Below are 25,099 nucleotides of genomic sequence, written 5' to 3' on the forward strand. Positions count from 1 at the left end.
TTCTATGAAATATGTTATTCAAGTTTTCATGAAAATAAAACCTTTACTTCAACGAGCTAGACCTATTAAATTAAAGCTCGTCAAATCTAACTTCCCTCTACTCGGAAAACTAACGCCAGGTAGTGGTTTGTCCCATGTGCTTGCTGCTTTCCTGCTGTTTTTCCTTTTTTTTCATCCATCACAATTGAATTCGAAGCATAATGAAGTTACGAAGGAGGTGGATTGAATTTATTTCTCAATGGTGCGAAAAAAGTGGTTCTCTTCTGCACGATGAGAGAAGTGAAGCAAAAAGCCACACGAACCCCGCGTTGGAATAGTGGTGGAAATGGTAATGATCGAGAATCAAACGTCGAACACGAGTGTGAAGTGAACGAGGATCCTAAAGGGGAGGGAATTGTTCTCTTCTTGTTCTTTTTCACTCGTCTCCACCCAGCAACGGGCAGTAATTTATATGCACACTCAATTCAACATAAACTGTAATCTAATAAAAGTCGTTTTGCATTTTACGATGTCTTTGGTCGGTGGAAGACCACAACGGAAGCTTACATAAATTATAATGAACCGGAATGCGGCAGAAGCGATGCACCTATCCGTAGTGAAGACTGAACCGCATCCACCGGAAGGAACCGATGCGATGATGATGATGAGGTGATAAGAAAAAGAAAAACCAAAACCGGATACGAAATGGTGAGAAAAACTGACCCAGACTGTGAATGGTGCATGTGTGCAGTAGTGTCTCGATACCGTTCAGGCGACGAGGAAAAGGACTCGTTCACTGTTCAAAACCACTCAGCAGGCAGGCAACACATAGCACCCGAGCAGCTTTTTCAGTAACAGACGGGAATGAATCGAAACCGACAAATAAAAACCCGTACGGGTAGGATAAAAAAACGAACTGATGAGGAAAAATCCTAACGATGTGGATTGTGGAAATCCATCGCTTACGGGCGGGCAGCCCATTCCGTTCCGGACGGCGCAAAGCGAACAGGAAATGATTTATTCATATTCATTGGGTAGGAAAATTGGTTTTAAGAGAAGGATCAAATTGCCATTCGGTGAGGGTGCGTTCCCGTCACCGAAAGAGCGGTCGGGCTGCCTGTTGCCGCGAGTGTCTCGCAATGGCTTCAAGTGGTTGCCTTTAGAGGGATGCAGTTATAATTCGCCGAACGGGGAAAGTGGGAATGAAGTAGAAAGCACAAAAAAAGGCCAAGCCCATCGAATTGGCAGACGGAAAATCAATGTGGATCGAGAGAGAAATCGTAATCGAACAGATTTTTGAGTCATTGAATGAAATTCATTAGTCACCTCAAAGTCGGACACCGTTGAAAGAGGGAAATGACATCGTTCAGCCCGCTTTTCGGTAAGTCAAAGCTCGTTGAAAGGGAATCGTTGAGTGTGCGAAGGAGATAATTTACAATTATGAAGCTCTTCATGGGGTCGCAAGCAGGAGGTTGGTAATTAGTCCCTATCTGGAAGCCAATAAACGGAAAACAGTTGTCCGTAGGGAAAAGCTTTTGTGTTTAACCTTCTTTTCGACGGAATATGACTAGAAAATCATTATTTTCCTTACTTATTGCAGCATCAACTTAAGGAAGATTATGCTATTGATAATTATTCATAAGTCCCAGAATAGTTAGATTATTTTAACAAATCATCAAAATATGTATATAATAAAGTTGTTTATCGATAGAGTGTTCATGAAGCACCATGCGCCTCCATCGGAACATTATGGACGTGCTTTGAAGTTAATTAATTTCCTTTAGGAAATATGAAAAATTAACTGTCCCAGGCACACTGTTCTCCACTTTCACCCGCAGTCTTTCTACCAAAGTGACTGCGTGTCCGCTAACAGCCAGCGTTGTCCTTTGCGTAAAACAACAAACGGCCACCGAAACGAAGCAAATAAATGAACGTTTCTTCGTTTCGGTTTCGGTCCTTCCGTGCGGCCGCCACACAAATTATAGGCAATAAATCTCAACGCACGATCTCTCGCAAACAGTCAAGCTGAAGGACGTCGCTTTGGCGTTCCGTCGCTCTCGGGACAGCAATTAGGAAAAGTTCGGGCAACCGTGTCGAGTGGGTCCGGAAAGGCGAAGTACAACCGCGTGCTTTAAGCCCAGCGAGCAAAGGCAGCTTGTGGACAACTAACGCAAATCCTTGAGAAGAAACTTTCCCTTTAGTGCCTAGTGTCGATTTTATTCCATTTCCACTCGAACGGCCGTTGGACGACGGAACACCGAACACGACGGTACGCTCCACACGCATCACCGGAAGCTAATTGATTATCATCAGCTAGATGACACTCGGGTATCACGAGTGGAAGCAAAGATCATCCCGAAAAGGCGTCCAGGGCGCGCCCGAAACTTTAACCCGAAACACCCAACTCTGAACAGAGTTCCTGACGAGAGGAAAGGCGACAATCGGGCGCGCCAAGGGGGGAAGAAGAAAGATTAAAATGTTTTGTCCCGGATTGTTTCGTTTTAATTACAGTGATTGATTGCGAAACTTTGCACAAATTGATCCCTTATCCCCGGTTAGATGGTTGGAAATCTCGCACCGTCTCTCTTTTTGCTAGCGGACACAATGTTGTTGACTGCTTATTAGAGACAACACGCGTTGCGTTAGATGCTTAGGACTGTCACTCGGTTCGGTTGCATGCTACTCGAGTTTTCCGGGACGTGTTTATTCAAGCTCCCAATAATTAGATGCAGTTGGTTTAAGGCAAACAAGTCAGTAACGAGTTGCTCGCCCTCGATTGGATTATGCTTAATTTACTGAACACCGTTGTTAATTGAAAAACGTTCAGTGCAACAATAAAAGAACTGAATTTAGAAAAAAGATCAATGCACTTACCAGAATTGGAAAAATAAATTGATTACGTTTAAAATCTTACAACAAGCCGAACAATCAACCCTGTTAAACAGCTGATCAATTTATTTTTCAGTATGAATTATGTCGATCGTCAATCCATTAACTAGGAACTATTTTTTCTACAAGCTTTTCAGTTATGTAAAATATTGTCAATGCTTTTGAAGTTCTTGCGTAAAATATGAATGAGAAACGTCATTCCAACAAAATCATTTTCTAATTACATATTTTCACAACAGTAAATCGGCATTCAAATCGACAAGTTCGACGCCCAGCGTGGGGTGGTTAGGGGAGATCCTAACCGATTTGTACATTTAGGATGGTACAATAATGAACCACAATGGTTTACCATCCATTGCACCGCAGGAAAGAGGTTTTAAAAACACGTTAAATACCACCACAACTGATGGTTCGAGCCACGGTCTGATGAGCATATTCTCGAGTGGAAATGTAGGTGATTGGAATTTTATTCCGATCGTGCCATATTGAATTGATTACCGTTTAGTTTCATGACATAAAATATATCAAAATATTGTAGGAAATATGGTTTATATTGAAGGCAACATTATTTTCCAAATTATAGTTTAACAAAACTTGAGTTCGTTATTTAAATTACCAGTCGAATTTGGGGCATTGAAATGGAAATGATGAAACGCTTATTGACAATGTAAGGTGATTATTTCAATTCAAACAATCTTCTCCAGCAGTTTCACATTCTTTAAGGAATATGTGCCCGGAACACGGTTTCATGCTGAGTTCGCGCTCCCAAAACCGCCAGTGCTCGCAAGCTTTTCCGCGCTAAACATTCCAATAAGTAAATGATGACGCAGCTGATCCTGCGCCGCACATATCAATATTCATCACCGCACATTCTAGCACGTACGGAACGCCAGCACAGTTTTCCACGCGATGCCACTCGCATGCCAGTGCCATTCGGCCAAGTTTGATGAACTTTGTCCCGCACCATGTTGGCGGATCCTCCACCTCATTGCTTCACTCTCCTCACCCGTCCCACGAGCGGGCGTGGAAAAGCCACACAATTCAATTATGATTTGTTTTTCGTTGCGATTCGATTAAAATGTTTATCTCGGTTTTCCGCGGACTCGGCCCATGTCGTGCCCCCGCACCATTTCCATTGGGATTGAACTTTATCTGAACTTATTTTTCTATCCATTTTTCCTCTCCCTCTCTCTCTCATCGACAGCACGGTTTCTTCGACGCAGCAACACCGTGGGTAAAGTCCCGGACGCCCCCGGGACACTTCGAGCGAACGCTGGAAATGTTGCGTGAAAAAGGTGGAAAATAATCGAGTGGGCTCTTTATCACCGGAGCAACGGGCGGCTCCAGCATTGTGTGCGCAGGTTGCGATCGGAAAAACCACCGGAGGAACGAACACACCAAGGACACAGTGGCCGCACCCCAGAGCACCCTCTCCCACCCGCTCTTTGCCTTCCCGGCGTCAGCTCCGCATCGATGGAACGCAGCGAACGAAATGAAAAATGTCTTCGCTGAGGAAATCCGCATCGTTTCGCTCTAGAATTCCCGTCCGCCGGTCGCGCCTACCGCATAGACGCTGCACCAGCCCAGACCAGCCGCTGGCGAACGCGACCGCGCACAGCCACGGCTCGGAGTCATCCATCGCGACCGGCGGCCACCACGAAGGCGGCGGTGGGCAAACACGGGCTGGCCAGCAACCGCGAGCCTGGTACGACCGGAGCCACTGCTACTCGTCGTCGAGCTACTCGAGCAGCGACGAAAGCTACGACTCGGAAGCCGCTCCATTCCAGGTACGGGAAAGCGCAGAACTCCTCCGAAACGGCACAGATTCCGTGTGGCCTACATTCAGGCGCGCGTCAGAATGCTATCACGAAAGCGATACATTTCCATTTCCCGTCCTTCGCTTTTCATTTTGGGTGTTTACGACTTTCTCGAGCGGACGGGCAGATAGTTATCAATGGCAGCTATTGTGAAAAGCAGACTTTTCCATCCAGTTGTGTGAAATCAAACACTTATAAACATTTTTCACTCAGTCTTTTACCTCTTATCATATCAGATTTTTGTCTTGCTGTTAGTTAGAATCACATTGCATTCGGGAAAACCTTGGCTATCTTTCGTTGAGAGAGGATTCCAGAGCCTCGGCAGATGGTTAAAATTGGTTTAATTTATTTATATTCACTACAATGCTACCTTGCTGGCTGCATTATTAACTATCAATTATGGTACGCATCGTACCGTGCAGATTGATTCTATTTTTACCGAACCGAGGACGGAATCCGGAGGCTGCAGGCAGGAAAAGCAATCTTCCGAATGCAAGCGCTCAACCGTTTATGAAATGTTAAAAGCTTCATCAGCCAATGTGTGTTTTATTTATTTGCTCGCAGGAAAGTACCTGCAATATGTTGCATTAAAACCGACGTAAGTTGGACGTGTGGTCTGTTATCGAAAACCTATGAAACGATTTATGCCACACGAAACAAACGCCCCGTGCTTGATGTGCAACAGTTTTGGCTGCGAAATAATTACATTTTCATCTAAACGTTTCTCATCAAACGCGAAGCTGGTAGGTTTCTCTTCGGGTCGAATTCCAATCGAAAGCACAACAACGCATCTCGTGCTGCATAACGAGTTTTTGTTTGCCTTTACGCGTCCATTTGAAGCACCCCAAAAAGGCTCCACAAGCCGAGCAAACGCATCGATCAAATGCATCGTAAAGCAAACAGCATCGGTCACGGTAACGTTCCCACGCCGGTGCTCCATTGTCCCGGCGGCTCGAACCGGAGGCTTTTCCGAACCCGGGGGGTGTTGGGGTGATTAAAAAATATGTTTCCATAAATATTAAAAGCAGATTTATGTGCCATTTCGATTGCAGCAACTCCTGAATCAATCATCGGCGGCCGCACGGGGCGGCCTGATGCTGCTGGGAGGCGGCAGCAATCCTGCAGCGACCGGCACCGGGTCCGCTGGGGACCAGCAAGGCGTCGATTTTCCACACTTGGCACTTGGCGCAGACGGGCAGCCATTTCTGCACCAACAGCCACTCCCGGCGCACCCCTTCGGCGCGTCCACCAGCCTGAGCACCTCGACCGACGCGATGAGCCTGGACGGGCTGCTGGACTGCGTCAGCACGGGCACGTTCTCCTGTCCGCCGTCGCCGAAATCGAAATCATATTTGGGTAAGTGATTATTTACGACAGCCGGCGTTTCGCTGAAGTGCGTCAGCGCTAGCGCTCGGTTATTTTTCCCCCCGGCTACGGATTGGTGGTTTTCTGTTGTTCGCATGAATTTTGACCATTTTGAACAAGGGCCATTTTGATGTCGGTGCTTGAGTTTGTTGTGCAAACCTGCACTCGTTGGTTTCCGGACCGAGGGACGGGCGCTGTTTAACGATCGTTATTACCGCTTGGAGTTTCATTTGATTGCCAAATTCAATGCTTGTTCAGTTAAAAGTTGAAAAATACAATGGGCAATTCGAAATTTACTTTGTTTACACATACAGAAGAGAAGAGTGTTATTTTTCACAAAAATCATATTTAAGCTGTTTAGTTCCTTTTAATTCGGTTAGAAGCTGTATTTATGCTACTTTGTGTCCACGGCAGAGAGTGAAATTCAAAATGGTAGCTGAATTGTTGATTGAATTATGTTAATTTCCCAGAAAAGCGAGTTAAAATCATACTTTCCACTAAGAACTTTCCTAAGCAAATGTTGTAAACGTTGATTGTAAAACCAATTTCGTACGTCCGCGTTTTGCTTCCAGATTCCGGCGACCGAGGTCAGCTGTCCGGGATCGACGTGTCCAGCTACGAGTCGCTGGAAAAGTTCAGCTACGCCCTGGAAACGCTCAAAATTTCGGATTCGGTTCACGCGCAGCGTAACTTCCTCAACAACTCCACCACCGACCCTCCGACGCTCGGGGAATGTCTCGGGGGCGACCCGGCGCATTCCTCCCATCCAGTGGACGAGAAGCAACGATCCATCTTCAATGGGAACAGTGTGCAGCTTCGACACGCACCCGAACAGACCGCACCCGAGGTGCACGAGACGCTGGAGGAAGATGACGATTTGATTAAGCAGCGAAAGCTGAGTGATTGGTACTACATCAAAACGGCGCCGACCAAGAAACCGTCCAGTCCGTTCGAGCGCCGGCGAGCCATCGGGGGGCGCGTGCAGCAGCAGAGCGAAGCCACACGCCGAATGGCCACCCGCTTCCCGCCGTCACCTGCCCCGCGAGCGTCCAACCCGGACGTTTCTGGGAGCGGAATGGCGATCGGATCGGAAGCCAGCGAGCAGAGACATTCGGAGAGGTTCGTTGGTGCGACCGGGCCGAAGTTCTCCTCGCCCATCCCGCGGCCCCGACGGCTTCCGGTCGACGGTGGAGGCGAGCACTGCTGGGATCAGGACGGTCGGTCGCGGCAAGTGGGTCACGCGGTCACCAAGTCAGCCTCATCGTCGAGCGTTAATTACGGGAGTCGAATGCAGCTCGGCATTGGTTCGCGTGGACCACACGCCACCCGTGGCCTCCACTCCAACACCGACCTCCAGCAAGCCGGCACGCGGAAGGCCATCGCGCCGGACGATTCGCTCGGGCTCGCCCTGGAGGACGCATCGCCAGCGCTCCTTGGCGGACTGTTCGGTTCGGGCGGGCAGGATCAACAATCGCTCGTCGACTTTGCTCGCCGGGCGGCCGAACGCTTCTCGCCCTACTGCCGCCGGCGGAACCCGCAGCAGCTGGTGCCTCAGTGGTTCCCGCCGCCTCCACCACCGCCCTACCACTACCCACACAACCATCACAACAACCACCAGCATCAGTCGCAGTCGCAGAGTGAGCAGAGAAATATTTACGAAAACTTCCCCGCGGGAGGAAAGCCGCCGGCTACGGAGGCCACGGTTCCGGATGTTCCGAGTGCGGTTTCGGCCCGGTCCCGAGCCGTTGCTTCCGCGGCGAACGGAACCCGACCACCGCCGACGCTCTACGGGATCGAGGAGAACGAGGTGTTCCAGTACAAGCTGCCCGCGTCCTTGTCCGACAAGCGGCCTCTTCCGAGACCTCCGCTCGATTCCGACGGGGACGAGCTGCCGGAGGGTGTTACTGCGGGCCAGGAGAAGAAGAGCTCGCTGACGAGGGTGAGTGATGCATTCTTGTTCGTTTATCAATATGATTTCATCACTGAGATTATCTGTAATGCCTTTGGGCCAAGGGTGTTGGTAGAATTACAAAAGCACCCTATTCGGTATCCACAATCAAATGTTAATTCTGTCAAGTTTCACACTCAATACTGTCGTGTGAAGCGGTATTACCAGGAATGAACATGATAATTAATCATTGCCTACAATTTTCCAATGTATGTTTTGCCATTTTCCGAACAAAACTTATACTTCCAATTCCATGAACCATTTGATGAAGCTGCATATGCTTGTTTTCCATCGCGGGAAAATTGAGCTGTGCCAAATAATCGCAGTGTTGTTAGGGTAATTACATTGAGTTGATGATGATGAGCCGAAAAGTTCTTGGTTTCGGATATTGTGATGCCAACCCGAGCAATCCGACAGGTCGTGTTTTTTCATAAGCTCGCTCCTACGAAACATGTGTCTTGACCTATTTTTCTTTTCCGCAAAAAATGTTGGGATAGTAATCGGGAAATTTAGTGGTACTCATTCCTGCGGTAACCATACATCCGTGAGTGAGGTTCATCAGCATATCGGCAGGGTGCTGGGTTTCCATGCAGAAAAACCACATAATGATCGGGTCAAAAGATAACCCAACGAGGAAAGATGAGGCGAAACAAAAAAAAACCCAAGATAGAAAATCAACTAACACCGATCCCAAGGCGCCCGGGTTGGTGAAATAGTTTTCGCACCGCTTTTCCGTTCGTTTCCCATCACGGCAGAAATATGTTTCCATTCAACGTTCTAAGTGCAACCCGTCGGAACGTCCGGCGACACCCGGGAGCCACCCGGGACAGAAAGCCGCTTTCGGATCCGCTTCGGCACCGGGATGGGCTTTCCTTCTTTCTCGGGTTTTTATTTGACTCGTCGGAAAACTTACTACAAACAAATGGAAAGCGAGAGAAATGAGGGTCCGAAGTAAATGGCGGACAAAATGATATGCCAACCCTGTATGTCTTGGAAGCATCCGGTGGGATATGCTGGGGAAGGTTTTTTCCACACACACGCATACACATACCTACGCACTCGTTTACAAACGAGGAGCAAATGGGAGGTAAAAAGGGGGTTCGGAAACCCATCGGTGCCAGCTGGCAAACTGTTGGGTGAACCGAGTCGAAGCACCAAAGGACCGAAAGACCGGCCGGTCCATGCTGGACGCCCTTTGACTTTTGCCTCCTGCCTTGTGTACTGTCACTTCTATCGGACACACACACACACACATACACTGAAACAGACACGTTTTCCAAGGCTCCGGACACGAACGAGCGAATGGATTCAGCACACACCGCAACGCAAGGTTCACGAATGAAATCGAGAAGGACCAACATTCCAGCCGGCCGCAAAACCCGGGTTGCTGGAAAACGATGCCTGCTACAATCTAGCAGCTTCTACGGGCAAGGGCAGACGAGTGGCGCATTAAAAAAAAAACGAAAAGCAGAAAAAGGGTTCGCTTGGAAATGCCGGCACGATGAATCCCGGTCCCGGGAAGGACTACCCGAATTAACGGAACGGGTCCTAAGGGAACGTTTATGGCACTTGAAACGGACGAGTGGAAAAGGAACGGGAAAACGGTTCTCGATTGGTGTGTTTTACCATTCCCGTTGTTGCAATCTGCAAGCCTTTGCCGCAGACCGCAGCTACCAGAGGGAATAACGACGGACGGGATGCACTCTACTCCGTTCTAATCCTTTTCCTACCTGAGTTTCATATTTGATGACTTTTCCGATTGTAGCGTAGCGGTAGTTTGGAGTGTTTCGGACGAGTAAAGGTGGTAATACTGGTTTTCACTCTCTTTCGCCACATGAGAACTTTGAGGATAAATTTATGATACAACGGGATTCCAGCGTGGGCTGCCAACGGTTACCTGGTTTTTGGAGGATGAAATGGATTAGTTTACGTCAATACGTGTTTCCAGGAAGCTGGTCAGTGTGTTATTCACGCATTTTAAATTATCTTACTCGTGTTGCTACTTCACTATCGTATTACATCGTTCAGGAAGAGAATGATTGGCAAATTTTCCAAAATATTCCAACATCCGAGCCGAGTGCACTATGTTCGTGTGTGCTATGACAATTTCCAGTGTCTGATCTGACGTGAAATCCACACGCAAGCAGCGATGTTGGCAGCTCGTTACTCAATACCCGTCCAAGTTGCATTCGCGTTGTCATGGGAAAAGCCAACGACGGTTGCTCGGTTTTCCTTGTTTCCGGACGGGTCGGATAATTTGCTCGAGCTTTCGTTTGTATGCCAACCAGTTAACACAGTCGTTGGGAGGATAGCGAAAATTGTTTGTAACAGTTCCCGTGAATGTGGAATTTACAATATCAATTAAAAACGCCTTCTTGATAAACGGGGCGTGGAAAATGAAAGCGTTAAACAGGTGGCTCGAAAAGGGTCAGCTTTGGAAAACGGGGCGAGTCTTTCGGGCATCAATATTGATCGAATCCTGTTCAAACCAATGACAGGTTTTTCTGTATAGAATATGTCAAGGACTTTCATAAAATGTATCGATACTCCCCGATAACGAAAACAAGTCGTGCGTTTTGCAAATGTCATTCCAAAGCCGTAACCTCCAAAGAACAAGATTTTTCATTAGCTACATCTTCCCAAAGCGTGTCGTTTGAAAATTTAATTCCAATATGGACGCTACGCTGCCGATGTTGAACAACCTCCCCGGTGTCTTACCGACCGCCATTAGGCTGAACAGATATCATCGTTAAATAATTTACGAGTAAAACGACAAAAGAGGAGTACAAATAAACTCCCTGCCAACGGATACTTTTACGACGGCAGTTAATGAACTCCATCGTGCTGCGTTTTATGTTGGGTTTTTAACACCCACCCCTGGTGGCGGGTTGAAAAGGAAAATTCGTCGAAAAGAAAACCTTATGGTGCGTAATTATCTTGGCAAATTAGGTACTTTCAATTTTGTGTAACTTAAAAATGTTCGAAAAGTGAAGACTTTTCCAACAAATGAAAAATACTCGGGATGGATGTTCTTGCTATCATTTTTAAGGAATCCTTTTCTCCGACATTTATCTTACTGTCAACACAAGGTGTAGTTTTTGCAGTAAAATAAAGAAACCTCATCCTTTTCCCACCTCCCACTTCAGCTTGCAAACAATTTCGAAAACAGTGTTATTTTGACGTTCACCTTCTGTAGATTGCGTTTGCATCGGGTGGTTTAATCTCTTGGGGTGCTTTATTTAACACCAACTTCTTATGAACTGCTTACCTCCCCCCTCTCCCACCCTGCTCTGGCTTATGATGTTCGACCGTAAACTTTACCATGCACCACCGTGTACGTATTTGAAACTAATTTAACTCTACTCGCTCATTATGCACCGACGACCGTCTGCGTCTTTCCGTTCGCTGTTTGGTTCCGTTCCGACGAAGGGATGGCAAGAGAACATAGAAGCAAACCCTGCAACACTGTGCAACCAACCGAGTAGCCGAGAAGTTTCATTTGAAAGTCATTAAACTTAAGTCGCCCCACGGTGTTGCGCTGGTTCGGCGGGCGCAGCCATTCTTTCGTCCGCGAACCGCCGCATCGAGCGCCTGTAGTGTTAAGGTGTTTGCATTTACGTTGATTTATTTGCACTTGACACCGGTTGAAGTCGGGCGGGTCGAAAGGGAAGGGGGTGGCTGGCGAGCTGGCATGGAAAGCCGGAAAGCAAACGGGTTGATGATTTTGATGGCCGTTACAGCGCGCGGCCCCAACTAATTGGTAACGGCTAGATGCATGCCCTGGAGTGCCGGATCGGCACGTTCGTATCTGTTTTAATTACGAGAATTTTTATTAAAATTTCCATTTTCCCTTCCCCGGAAGCTCGCGTTGCTACCGCCGCCGTTTTTCCAATAGCGAAGCAAAGGAATGTAATTTTTGTTACAGTACTTTCCAACTTCATGATGGTTCCCAGCGTGAAGTGGCAGCACCGAGGGGTCTCCTCGTTCCCTGAAGGACACCGACCGTAATCTTCATGTCGAGGTGTTCTGTACATTATTTTATTAATTTTTCCAGACTCTCCAGTTTCTAATTTTCCCTCGTTACTCGAACCGAACCGAACGATTTAGGTCAACTTGGGCGAAAGTTTTCTGCCTGTCTTACACCTTTAGAAGCTCGCTTCAAATTGGGCGTGTTTGGTGCCGATGGTATTTTTTCGCAAGGAAAAGTATTTTCCTCTTACTTTTTGTTTCTTTCCATCGATGGTTATTAGAAAAATGGAATGTGTTAAAAGATAAACGAAAAAAAAGCGCGTTCCAGGTTGATCATAACACGATGCACATGAAAAGGCGAGAGTTTCGTGAAAGGTTGCCCCGGAAGTGCGACACTTTCTACCGTGTCCGAGCAAAAGTATCGCCAGGAGACCAAACTGTGTCGAGAGCAACCGTGCCGTTTTCCCGCCGGAAGCAATCATGCGATGTGAGAGTGATTTAATTAAGAAACACCAGCCCGCCGCACGAAATGGGTATTACGTTCCAACGAGCAGCACAAAAAAAGACCACTGTGTACATTTGATTGTCACGCTGTCCTTCTTACGAGTAGTTTTCACAAGATGTTGTCCTTTGTTGTCACAACAGAGCAGGCGGCTCGGACGATCGTCTTGGGAGTTGTTGTGTCTTTGTTTAAAAAACAGCACCCGCTTTCTGCGCGTTCACAAACACTACTGTGCCACGGATTCACGGTGTGGTTGGCAAAGTTTTAAATCGATTATTCCACTAGCGCTCGACAAACTTCGGGGGCTTCAGGGAAACGCGCAGCGATCAGGGATCTTCGGCAAGGCCCTACCGGAGTGCCGCCTTTCCCGTTTCTTTTCGTATCGACATCCCGCCGTTCAGCACGGTTTGAACTTTGCTAGCACTCGACTCGGCTTCATTGGAAATTGCTTCGGTGGATGTAATTTAATTTATGATTTTCGCACGAAACACCCAACGTGAACGCCCCGAGGCAGCTGAATGTCAACCGGCGAGACCCGTTCTACGTGGGCCAAATTTAATCGTAAAGTTTGATGCCACCAGCACGAGGTTCGTTGTTTGGAATTTTGCATTTCATAATTAACATTTAGGATAAGTAAATTGTAACACAACGGTTCTCTTTTCTCCCCGTGCCGGGTAAGTTTTGTTGAATAATGATGAGAGATTTTTCAACCGTGCCGTAAGGATTAAACATCCGTTTGACAAACATTTTTCGCGTCGTTTGAGGGTGCTTCTCTTAAATACGCTCAAGCTTTACCAGAGTCGGCGAATGGAAGGTAATCGTCGTGTTGCATTGTACATTTAACGAGAAAAGTTTGTCCATTTTTTCGGCTAAAACAAAATACGTTAAGCCATCGTCCATCAATCAATTAGGACTTTTTTTTACGAAATAGCCATTAACTTACTTATTTTCTTTAGAGTTGCTTTACTTCTCTACGCCAATCTTTTGCCAGACCGCCAGACAAGATTAACCATGGCCATAATTTGCTTAAAAAACGACAATAATAAGAGCTGGCACGCTTGAGGCTGAAGAACGTGGGATGTTTGTCCATTACTTGGCAAAAGTTGCTCATTTACTCTGTTTTTTACAGCTTACTCTTCTATCCATTTAAGTGTTATATGAAACTTTCATTTCCTAAAAATCCCACCAACTTGGCTTTATACCAAAGGCATAAGTCATAATTCGCTCAATTGGGCGTGTTGAAAGCCAGCTGGCACTAACCATCGAATGGGCAGACACGGCGAAACACGCTCCGTCGATGGGAAAATAACATTTTAACACTCCTAGAAACGAAGGTCATCGTCATGGAATTTTTCCTTTAATGTGTAAAGGGTCGGTGCGCTCAGTCAGAAGTTTGCTGTTGAAAGGAAAACGAAAAAGTAAAAACCGAAAAACACCATTCGTGTTGACGATGTAAAAATAAAAAGACGGCACAAGATGGTAAACCATTAACTTTTCCATCGTCGAATCCGAATGCCTCGGATCGATTTCGTTCATTTCCACACAACCCATTTGGCCGTAATGGTGATGTTAATGAAATCAACCGCGTTTCGCCACGTTCGAACACATTTTCGCCCGGGTTGTGCGCAACGATCGCGATGGAAACATTTTCCAATCGTCCACCGGCGAATGTCCTTGTGAAGGGTGGCCATTACATTTACACCGGTGCACTATCGATGCCCAGTTAAAACCCGAAGAGAAGGTGCTCGAAGTGGGGTTTTATTTTCTGAGAGAAAAAAGTCAATAACACTTTTGAAGTTTGCTGCAAACTCGATTCGATTCGATAGAGCAATTAAACTTCTTACAAAGGAGATTTTTCCAGTCTTTTAAGCATATTTTATGTTGAACGGTAGTTTGATACTGAGACAATGTTAAATTTTCTTTATGTTAACAGTTTGGAAGATGGCACGAATTTCCTCCCTTTAACTGACAATGAAAAATTGCATCTACCAATTTTATTCTCTTTTCGAAAATAAAACGGAAATTGGAAAATCCGAGCCCTTTTTCTAACTAGAAAGTAGTTTAATCAAAAGAACACTTCGTTCCAAAGTTTTTAAATTCTCTTATGAATCAGCACCATTGGTTTCACTTTGAAACGTAAAGTTTAATTTTCGTTCTAACATCAGTGTTTGCTCTAAATCTAATTCCTTATAACATTGTATGTGTTTTACTTGCCCTTAATAAATGTACTCAAAGTTTAATGGTACATCGGGGGAAAGTAGTCCCACCATACTTTTGCCATCCCCGAACACTGCGTATAATTTCGTTCGACACTTTATTAGAAACGAGTTCCTTCGGACCCAGCTTGCCCTTACCTATTAAATTCTGTTTGGTTACGAGCGGGAAGCAGAGGCAACCATTTCTTTATCCACTCCCTGTCACCGACGATGGATACAGGAAGTCGGACCGGCTGAGATGCCCGAGGCAAGCCTTTGATGATTTTCGCAAGAAGTTACTCCGGTGGCTGCGGTTGGGTCGTCGAATTCCCACCGCAAGGCAGCACAACGTTTGTGGCTTGTCGGCTCGCAAGTGGCGCTTTGTGTGTGTGCGCTCAACTGCCTGGACGGGATGCACGGGACAGATATCTCTCCATCTGTCTTTAATGCACTCTCAAGAATGTTCGTTATGCAACATGTTCCCCGGCAAGAGTTTGTGCCTCAGTGCCGGCGGACATGAAAGTAGTTCCTTTATGTTACTTTCGCCGTGCATTCGACTCGGTATCGTTCAAACGGGTTTCCGGGCGAAATTTCAATGCTAAGCGGGAAGCCCGCTTGAGAAAACGGGACACATAGGGGGTCCTTTTCGACCTTCCGCACACATTCTCTAGAGCAACAACCCAAGTGTAAAGTGGAGGAAATTGTACTGCAAGCCATAAGCAAAAGAAACGAACGAAAGTAAACTCTGCTCAACTCACACAATTTTACGGACTCCGCTCCGAAGCTGGATACCAACTGTTGTGGAAATAAACAGAAGACAAAATACGTATGAAAATCCTGAGAAAAAAGCAATCAACAGAAGTATCGCCTCACGAACCGGGGTGGCAACCACCTGCTTCAAACGGTTAGAAACCCTGAGCAGTAGAAGATAACAAAACCGGGACAAAATTGCTACCACGTCGCGCGCCGCGACTTCCACTGACTCTGGATGTACTCTGTTTTCTTTTTTTTTGCGCCCAACATCTGGCACCGAAAATCAAAGACGTGCACACGGAAAACAAAAATGAAATAGAAAAATAAATCCGTGGTCGAATTGAAGCTCGCCTCAGGGTGGGGCGCAATAACCTCGCCCAACACGTAAAACGGTTGCAAAGAAACGGGAATCGTTGTTTGAACCAGTCACGTATAAGAAGGGGCCATATCGGAAAGCTCGCACGCCGAAGGAAAACGGTGTGGCCAGAAGGAAAAGAAAGTGTAAAGTAAAACATAACTCCGACGTGCGGGAGGTCCTTGCGCTTCGCCTCGGATGGCGGTGTCACAAGACTCAGCTCACAAACTCGGTTGACTTCAACCCCCGGTTGGTGCAAAGGGAAAAAACCTGTCGCCTGCCTTTCCTTTCCGTCGGTTTCCGCTTTTTCTTTGTCGGTGTGCATGCACAGAAAGGACGTGAAAATAGGGTAATTTTCCGTTTTCACGACTATCGTTTTCTATGGCAGGGAAATCGTGGGTAACGCCATAGCCGTGAGGAAAAAAGAAAAACGTCATCCCCCCAAAAAAGTAAAAGGATCTATCTTTAGACTCCACGAGCGTGGCCAATGTAACGTCACAACAAGGCAAAGGGCGATAGGAAAAGGGAGGCAAACTGTGGGAAAATCGCTGAGATTGAGTACCGGAGCAATCGGAAAATTCATCCCACCGAACGCGACGGGAAAACTCGGTAGCCATCGGTGCCGTGAGAGCGCATCGGAATGAACACAGCGTAAAGTTTTGGGGTGGGGGCGGGACAACACAGGTATTATTCGAAGTCGTGTAGCTTAAAATCAGCACGCGCTGATGTTATTCACCAGAAGTCAACGCCCTAGAAAGAGAAGCAGTGTCACTCTCTTTGAAAATGAAGAGAAAGGGTGGTGACCAGCATGCACAATCCGATCATATGGTCAATGTGCGTCGAAAGCTGCTGGCGATGCCACTTGGGAGTTGTTCAGGGTGTGTTGGCTCGGGCGTAAACCCTAAACTGACCTCCTTCTTCCATCGTCTGATGGTAGGAAAAGTCGTCCCTAACGTGTCAGATCGAAAAGGTGCACTGAGAGTTGTTTTAATTATTCCCTGTCATCTTTTCTGAAGTTTCGAAGAAGTGCTTGTACCTTACGAAACGATTACTTGAGTACGGATTATTGTAGAAGTAAACAAAACTAACTAGTTACAATCACAAGGTTCGAATGATGTTGTCAAAGGATCAACATATTTTGCAGCTTTGAAAGATATTTTCACCGGAAAAGTCCTAAAGACCATTTAATATTTAGAAAGACCCTTTAAAAAATGAAAAAAATGAATTTGAAGCTACAAAAAATCATAACTTAAGCCATTATTCGAATTACTTAAGGTTAAAGCCTCTTGACAGACGGTAGAAACTAAATTAAAATCACAAACAAGAACCTCAACTCTACCAAGAAAGTCCCAAATTAAAATGAAGCTCAGTGCTCCGAGTTTAAACTACTAAAATTGATCACATTGAACATTGATTCCCATTACCAAAACCAGAGGCTCTTGGAAGGCATTCGAAAATCACTTAAAATCACAAACAAGCACCTTAACGCCACCAAACCCCTCGCCACCACCCAAACATTCGGTTGCATTCGGCCAACCTTCTTCCACGGTAAACGAGAGGCAAAAGGCCGAAAACGAATGGGGAAAAAAAACGAAAGAAACAACTCCCGAGAATCACTTGTCCGTATCGCCTCGTGATAAGAAAGTTTCCCGAGGCACGCTCACGCTCACACCGCCCCGAAATCGTAGCAATCGGTTGATTATAATATCGCTGCCAGCCGACGAAGCCTTACTCAGTTTCCCGTTGTCCGTGGTCCCGGCAAGACGCAGCTGCTTTCGAGAGGTTCGTGCTGTACCATTTAGGGAGTCACTCGGTCGTGTGCGAGTGTAAGTTAGTGAGGCCGGAGGGATTCGGGTGAGCGCAGCATCCAGAACCAGTGGGGGTAGTGAAAGCTTTCTCACCGCCTTGCGAGCAGCATGTGAGAATGAAAGTGAGATCATCGAAACGGTGTGTCCAGTTGTGTTCCACCTGCTGCTGCTGCTGATGCTGTGTGATGCTGTTCCATGTTTGTGTGTGAGTGTGTACGGTTAAGGACACGTGTGAAAGCGCACACACCTCCGGCAGTGGGACACTCTCACTCTCCGTTAGTCATCTCGCTGCTGATCGCCGTGAGAAACTCCTCGTTTCGAGACGAAAGCGTCCTTACGCACACTTTGACGTCGGGGAGCAGGATGCTGTGTAATCGAGTGAACGCTTTTTCCGGTGTCAGGGGAACACTGAGTGCTCACGACACGGACAGCTTGCGCTGGATTCGGATGGTGTCCTCCCAGTCAGTCTCTGCTCTACTCGGAACACCGTTGCGTTGCCATTCGGGGCTTCAGTGCCATCCAGTGTGATGCTGACCGGAATACGCCACCGTACGTTGGGATCCACACTTTTAAGTCCATTTCACACACCCCACCCTCTTCCGCCGGTGTTCACTGCCCCGCACTGGAGCGAGGATAATCGGGTGGTTTCATATGGTTCACTGCTTTTCCCGCTCGACCCCACCCGGAGTACTTCCCACCCGCGGTAGTGATTGTTGTCGGGTTACCATGGCACTTCCGGCCGTCGGAAAAGGGAAAAAGTGTGCAGCCAGCAGTGTGTCCTGCGGTTTTTCCTGGTGTGGTGTAACACAGGGCGTGCGTGACTCGGGCCGTTTTCCTTCAGCCACCGAAAGAAGGGTGTGTTTGTTTTCTTATCAGTGATTGTGCAACGGCGTCGCGCTGGTTCGGTGTGGTTTGGTGGTTTAGCTTCAGGTTCTCTACGTGCCTTTCTCGGTCGGCTCGGGGGCACAACGGTTTCTGTAGACATTTCGCCCAGCCGAATGATCTTGATAATCTATTATCGGTCTCCTGACGCGACTCAAGGCTACGACGGTAGCAAACAGAAAGGAGCCAAAAGTGATAAGAAAGTTGTGATTGTTCAGTCAAGATATCGGTGAAATCTTTATCCAAAACACGCGAGAGCTCTAAAGTGTTTATGCTTTGGGGCGAGAAAAAAAGGTGTTGGTCAAAGATGAAATGAATGCTTTATGTGAATAATCATTAGAGGTTTAAAACCAAATATTGAAGCGTTGGTAAAATGGATCGATTTAATTATTTACAATTTTACAGGAAACGGTTGCGAAGACCTTTTGAAATTGCGCCTCAAACTAAAAACATGCAAACAATGAGAACACCCTTGTACCAATATTTACCTTCCACAAAGACTTCAAGGCATATCCATCCTTAATTGAACGTTGCTCAACCGTTTACTATTTGCTTTGTGTCAAATTATCGGAAATTGCTGGTCGATATCACTGAACAGTTTCCGTTCGCGCTCGAACGTTAATTAACAATTCCTCGTAATACCTTCATCAGTAGGGAAATGCTTATAATTCGGTACATCCCGGAACTTTCGGAAATGAGAAAAAATGGCTCGACAAAAGGTTCGACACCAGTTTGAAAGCCCGAACACCGCGGATCTATCCGCGCAAACCCATTACCACCGCTCATATCGATGGCAACGCGCAAATGGAAGCCTTTTTCTTCGCAGCTGCATTTAAATGCGTGAAACAAAACTGCAAAAAGAAAAGCTCAGCTGTGCAAATTATTCGTTGTGCTGGGTGAAACGTGTTGACCTCAACGGGCACGGACGTTGGTTGGTTGCATCCCAGCCCCGGTCGGCGCCAACCGTTACGGAATGCAACCGACACGACCCTAACGAAGCGAGTGCCAATCGCAGCGTGATGGCATTTTTTTTTCTCTCTCTCCCGTTTCCGATATGGGCTCGTTACAAGGTCGGATTTCCATGGAGCATTTTTCGAAGGCATGTCGCAAAAACGTGCTTTTATTTCGCCCGAGATTGTTTGCATACTTTATGAGCTGTTTTCGTGGAAGTTTTTCTTTAAATGCTGTTTGAAATATGAAAGTCCTAGGATGTTGTTACCATTTTATTGAGCTTAGTAAAACTATAAGCAAATTCTTCCCTTCATTATAATTTTGTATTTGAAGTACTCTAACATCATAAACTTTTTCGGTGGAGACGCCTGGTCGTGATGGAGACGCCTGGTGCCTCTAAAAAAGCAAAGCAACAGATTCCATCCCTATCAAGCAGTATTAATATCCATCTTTCTGTCGTGTAATTATTACAACCTCGTCCGTTGGGAAACGATCTACAACCCATTAGCAACCACCCGTAAAACGCCGAAATTCTAACCATGTAATCATGTAAACATCGTGTCATAGTTTTTATCCACTTCCTACGCGGTTGAAAAACCACACCACGTTCTAGCCAAATCAGGCTGCAACCACAAGCGTTGTTAATGGATTATGACTCCACGATGTCGGGCTGGAAATTTTGGGAAGCCACTTCCCCCACTGCCTCGCCCTCTCTTCGCCGTCAACAACCCTCCGAACCGTCACTCCCAGCAGCAGCCGTTCTCGTTGGTGGGCGAACAATAAAAGTTTCCGCTCCATAATTTTCGCTACAAACACACTCGTGCGGTTTGCCCCACTCGGCAGTGCTCTTCGCGATAATTAAAGCGTTCAGCGCGTCAAGTGAAAGATGTCGACCTACGGTTCGGGTCATATTTACACGGTACATAAACGTCACCCCGGCCGTTCCGCACGCGCGGAATGGATTTCAACAAGCGGTCTGATCTGATTTAACCTAAATTAATAAACGGAAAAACAATGGATCATAAATTGTGCCGCAAACCGGTGTGGTGATGACCTTTGGGAGGGGTGAAAGTGCCTTTCGGACGGCACACTCCGTTGGCTAGTGGTTCATTGTTGTATGATTAACTCTCGGGCTTATCAGCCGGCAGTGAGAGTACCGCAGCGTCTCGTTCCCCGCGGGTACGATTAACACAAATCAAAATAATTTTTCACCTTTCGGCGTAGTGCGCACCGATAAGTCACCAATAAATGAATGGGGCTAACAAACCGCTGCGTGCGATGCAAGTGAACCTCGGCATTAATGACGATTGTTATTGAACGAAACGAGACACCGCTTTTTCAGATACCGAAGTGTATCGAAAAGCTGCGGAGTGCCATCAAGCACTCGCCATGTTGCTAATAACACTCGTTTAATTATGAGGTCACAGGGTGGGCAAACGTCACACCGAGTTGGAAAGTAAACGATGCACACGCACAAACACGAGCGCACAGGTTGGAGTGCAAATAAAAGTGCGCGTTTCACATTTGATGCGAATGGGCAAAAGATATAAACAATTTAAAAAAAAGCGTTGCATCCGGTGCGCCGAAATGGAATTTTAATTTGATTGGGCGGAAGTGGTTGCTTTTATCATTCTCGAAACATGAAAGCGTCAGCGTGAACATAGCAACAGTTTGCACACTTTTTTTTTGTTGTTACTCACATATTGTGTTGACATGTTTACTTTCATCTTGTTCTTTACTTCCTTTGTTTTAAAATATTTTGCAAAGCCTATTTTTCGTATAGTCATTAATTTTCTCATAATGCACCAACTAAAAGCTTTAATGCGCAATTGATCACTTTTTATAGCATTATATCTTGTTTACGTATCTTTATTGAAGCAAAAGGTCGATTAACATAAATTGCTCTCCAAATGTTGTTTTTGCTGGCAGTGATAAGGATACTTATGTCTACGTAAAGGTGTGCGTAAAAAAATGGCATTGCTACCGCTCATATGCTGCACGGCAATTCCTGATGACAAATTTTTCATTCACCTCTCGCGCCAATGAATGACTTCCCCTCGAGGAAAACCTTCGAGCCCACTCCGTCAACGCCCCGCGGGTTGCTCGAGGGCTGGATTTACCGCGAGCCGAAATTAATGTTTTCGACGAGCGAAAATGAATAAAACCAAATAAACATCGTATGAAAATAAAACTTTGCATTACCTCGAGCCGCCTACGCAGGGAAAGTTTTTCGAGGGCGCGAAATGAGCGAAAATGAAAACAAAATTCGAACAAAACTTTCCCACGCCTTGATGTGATTAATTACACATTTTGAGCGCATGGAAGAGGCTTGGCCAGGTTTTTTCCGGCGTGTGTATCAGCCAGTTGCTACAACATCGCTTCACGCATGGAGAGATTAAAATTGTCAAGTGGATATCATAAATTAGACCGTTGAATGGTCTGAACCATTATCATAAAAGTCGAGTAAAGAGCGACGATGTATGTTATGGGGTACTTCGCGCGAGATTAAGAAGGCACATTACTTACTGGCGTTATGGAGGAAAATGAAAGAAAAACAAATTCTAACTTCATTTTCCTTTCCTTCTGCCGCCCTTAAGAGTTACCTTTCCCCGCGCCCGGGGTGGGGTTTTCCTTTCAAGCATGCAAATTAAACTGGGTAAAAGTACACACACACCCAGCTTGGCACAGTGTGAAACACGTGGCACAATAGAACGGCGAACGAAGCGGTCCCGCTTGTATGTGTGAATTAAATTAAATTCCAAACGACGGCACGAAATATGATGAGCTGCGGAAAAGTGTCCGACCACGTTCCGGCAACTGGATTCAATGTTGCCAACCGGCCGCTTTCGAGCTTGCACGACACTAACCGACACGACCGTGTGCCGCTCGAGCTAGAAACATGATGTACCACCAGCGCACGGGTAGGGCGAAAAACTTGGCCCTTCGCCTTGCTGCCATTGTGTCACGATCGGTACGAGCGATAGACAACCGGTGGGAAGTTTTCCACCGCTAGGATTCCGTCGTACAAATTGGCTCTTTTTTTCCGCCTTTCCACTACTGCAACGCGTGTGCATTGTCGATGGACCGAAATTACCCATGTCGGATCCAACAACGAGTGGTGCGCGAGAAAGAGAAAAAGAAAGGGAGATCATGTGGTTCCGGATTTCAGGTTCTTCTTTCCGCTTGCGGGAACACAGAAAAAAAAAGCTTCTAGCGGTGGGTAAATAGAAGCGGCCCGAGTTTCGTTGAAGCTTTTGACCGCGGAAAGACGACGCGTAGCGCGCTTGGGACATACTTTCCCGCAACATCCGAGCCGCCCGGGGAAATTTCCTACCAACACGGGACGTGCGGATGGGTGGGCAGGACGGTGGGGGGTGTGGGTAACATTTTATGCAAATATGTGCTTATTAAACGTATGAGCAACAGTGTTTCGCACATCGTTGAGACACACACACACTCACACAAGTTTTCTGGGGGGAAAAGCATTCGTTGCCCGGTGCCCTCGCCTACCACCCCTCCCCCCCTTCCCCTCCAGTCACGTTCGGTGTGGTTTGCCCTTTTCGGGTTCGGTACGTTTTTTTTTCTATTATTTTCACGTTTGCCCCAAAATGTCATGCCAAAACCGAAACGGCTGTAGCAGTGTGTTGTACTTTATACGTACCGAAATACCAACCGCCGCTTAAGATCTACAAACAGTTTGTCGACGTAGTGCCGCAGTCGTCTCATTGTTGGTGCTAATGGCTTTTGGCGACAGTTTTTCCATTCCATCCTGAAGTATGTGTTCATGGGAAGTTGAGCGTATTCGGGATGAAAATTGCAACCAAAAGGCAATGTTTTAACGCTCGGAAAAGTATGTCCTGATAGGGTTTTATTCAAAGTGGTGGATGGTTAAATGTTATCTGACTTATCTTATGTCTACGAAGGAGATTCATTTGTGTTATTTATACGACCGTAATGAATCTTACCGAATGGAAATTCATCATTGATTACTTTGTGTCTATTGGACTTGTTTCAAACGATGATGAAAATAAATCTTCAATATTTCAATTGCAAACAATGCCATTTGAATCGCCTTTGTTCTGAGAAGTCAATTCAATATTACATCAAAATGTCTTTTTCCGAGAAATTCAATATCCTAATCCTGTATTACAAACGAATGATGAGCTTGTGCTTATTACACAAAGATTCAATCAAACCTTGTCATACAACCTACGGGAAGATTCCAACGGAACCGGTACCAATTCCTAGTTTATTTTCTTGACCGAAGAGATTATCAGTAATTGAGGCGTCCTATACGCTCGACGGTGAAAGCGTATAAACAGAAGCGTACGGTTTCACAACACTGCTTGCAAACGCCCTGGAGCTGCAATCTGGAACGCGCACACACACACACGGGATGGACCCTTCCGGCAAAAGGGTAAACAGATGCCGGTGCAAGGTGAAAACATTTCCTTTAGCAAGCGTAAGCTTCTTCCGTTGAACGCAGTTGGTGACGGGCGGTGGAGGGAGTGGTGGAGAAGTTGGTCGGAGAGGGGTGTGGAGTGTGTTAACATTTCCATGCGTTTATTGCACGCTAAGCACGCTGGCTCCTTGGGGCGGATGTGTGCAGACTTCCGTGAAAGCGTTTCCATGTAGGAAGGTACTTCGTGCGGCCACTCACCACCGCCACCACCCATCTTTTGGTGAGTTCTTTCCTCGTCAAAGGATAACTACGCCCCTCTCCCATCCCCGCTCCATATACTCGGGTGGAAGGAAAACAACGGTAGATCTTTCAACCGCACCCGCAAGCACACATCTCCATCCGAAGGCATTCATCAAAAATTGATATTGCACACGTTTGTTTGCCGCTGTCGCTGCTTCCCCCTCAGACCCCCTTTGTCCGGTCTGCATGATAGTACGACGTTGGTGTGACGGCACACCATCCAGCGCCGTCGTGGATGCTTGTTTGAATTTCAATCGAACGCTACACGACGACGCTGCGGTTCCGTCATGGCGTCGGGAAAATGTAAGGCAATTTTCCACCACGCCGGTGGATTACGGAGCCAAACGAAAAACAGGAAAATGGAACAATGTACCGGGAATATGTATGAGAGAAAAACGAAAACATGGTACGAAACTCCGTAACAAACGAACGGTTTCTCCAGCATCGGAACGCATCGTAATGGAAAATTCGTGCGAAGCCATTCACACACTGCAAAATGAAAATGGGTATAAAAAGTTCTATTTTCAACTTTTTTTAACCTGCTAAAACTTGGCACAGGATGCATGAAAAGTGAAGAATATAATAGAAAACAGCAACATGGTTTCGCAAAATGTATTGTACTTTAATTTCATTAATTTAAAATACTCTTTGTTAGTATAATACAGCAACGCTTATCCTCTTACTGCTGTCCATAATATTCGACTAGAGATCAAAAATTCAATCATATTTTTAGCATTAGTTAAAATTGCTTTCAAACATTGCCAACCATCCTAACCATTCTGTAACAGTGCGCTAGCGTAACATACATAAATATTTGTTTAGCAACAACCCTAACCCTGTGGCGAGTAAAAATATTTATCGCTTCCGGAAACGAACAAATCGAATGGAAACAGTTTGAACTCTAAAATAAGGCATTTTTTCCCGCCACCAACGACAAACACGAACCGCATTCCAAACTGCACCAGCGTCGCTCGGAAACTAAAA

General features: G+C 46.3%; 1 protein-coding gene across 1 annotated transcript in view; it reads left to right on the forward strand.

The window, feature by feature from the left end:
- Window positions 1-4,367: 4,367 nt before the first annotated feature.
- LOC131272002 (uncharacterized) overlaps window positions 4,368-25,099 on the forward strand; it is a 49,736-nt gene continuing 29,004 nt past the window's right edge. The window contains exons 1-3 of the mRNA XM_058273604.1: window positions 4,368-4,655; window positions 5,738-6,041; window positions 6,623-7,989. Of these exons, the coding sequence (XP_058129587.1) occupies window positions 4,368-4,655; window positions 5,738-6,041; window positions 6,623-7,989 (1,959 nt within the window). The remainder of the gene's footprint in view (window positions 4,656-5,737; window positions 6,042-6,622; window positions 7,990-25,099) is intronic.

Source organism: Anopheles coustani, chromosome 3, assembly GCF_943734705.1.
Source record: "Anopheles coustani chromosome 3, idAnoCousDA_361_x.2, whole genome shotgun sequence".
Taxonomy (NCBI): Eukaryota; Metazoa; Arthropoda; class Insecta; order Diptera; family Culicidae; genus Anopheles; species Anopheles coustani.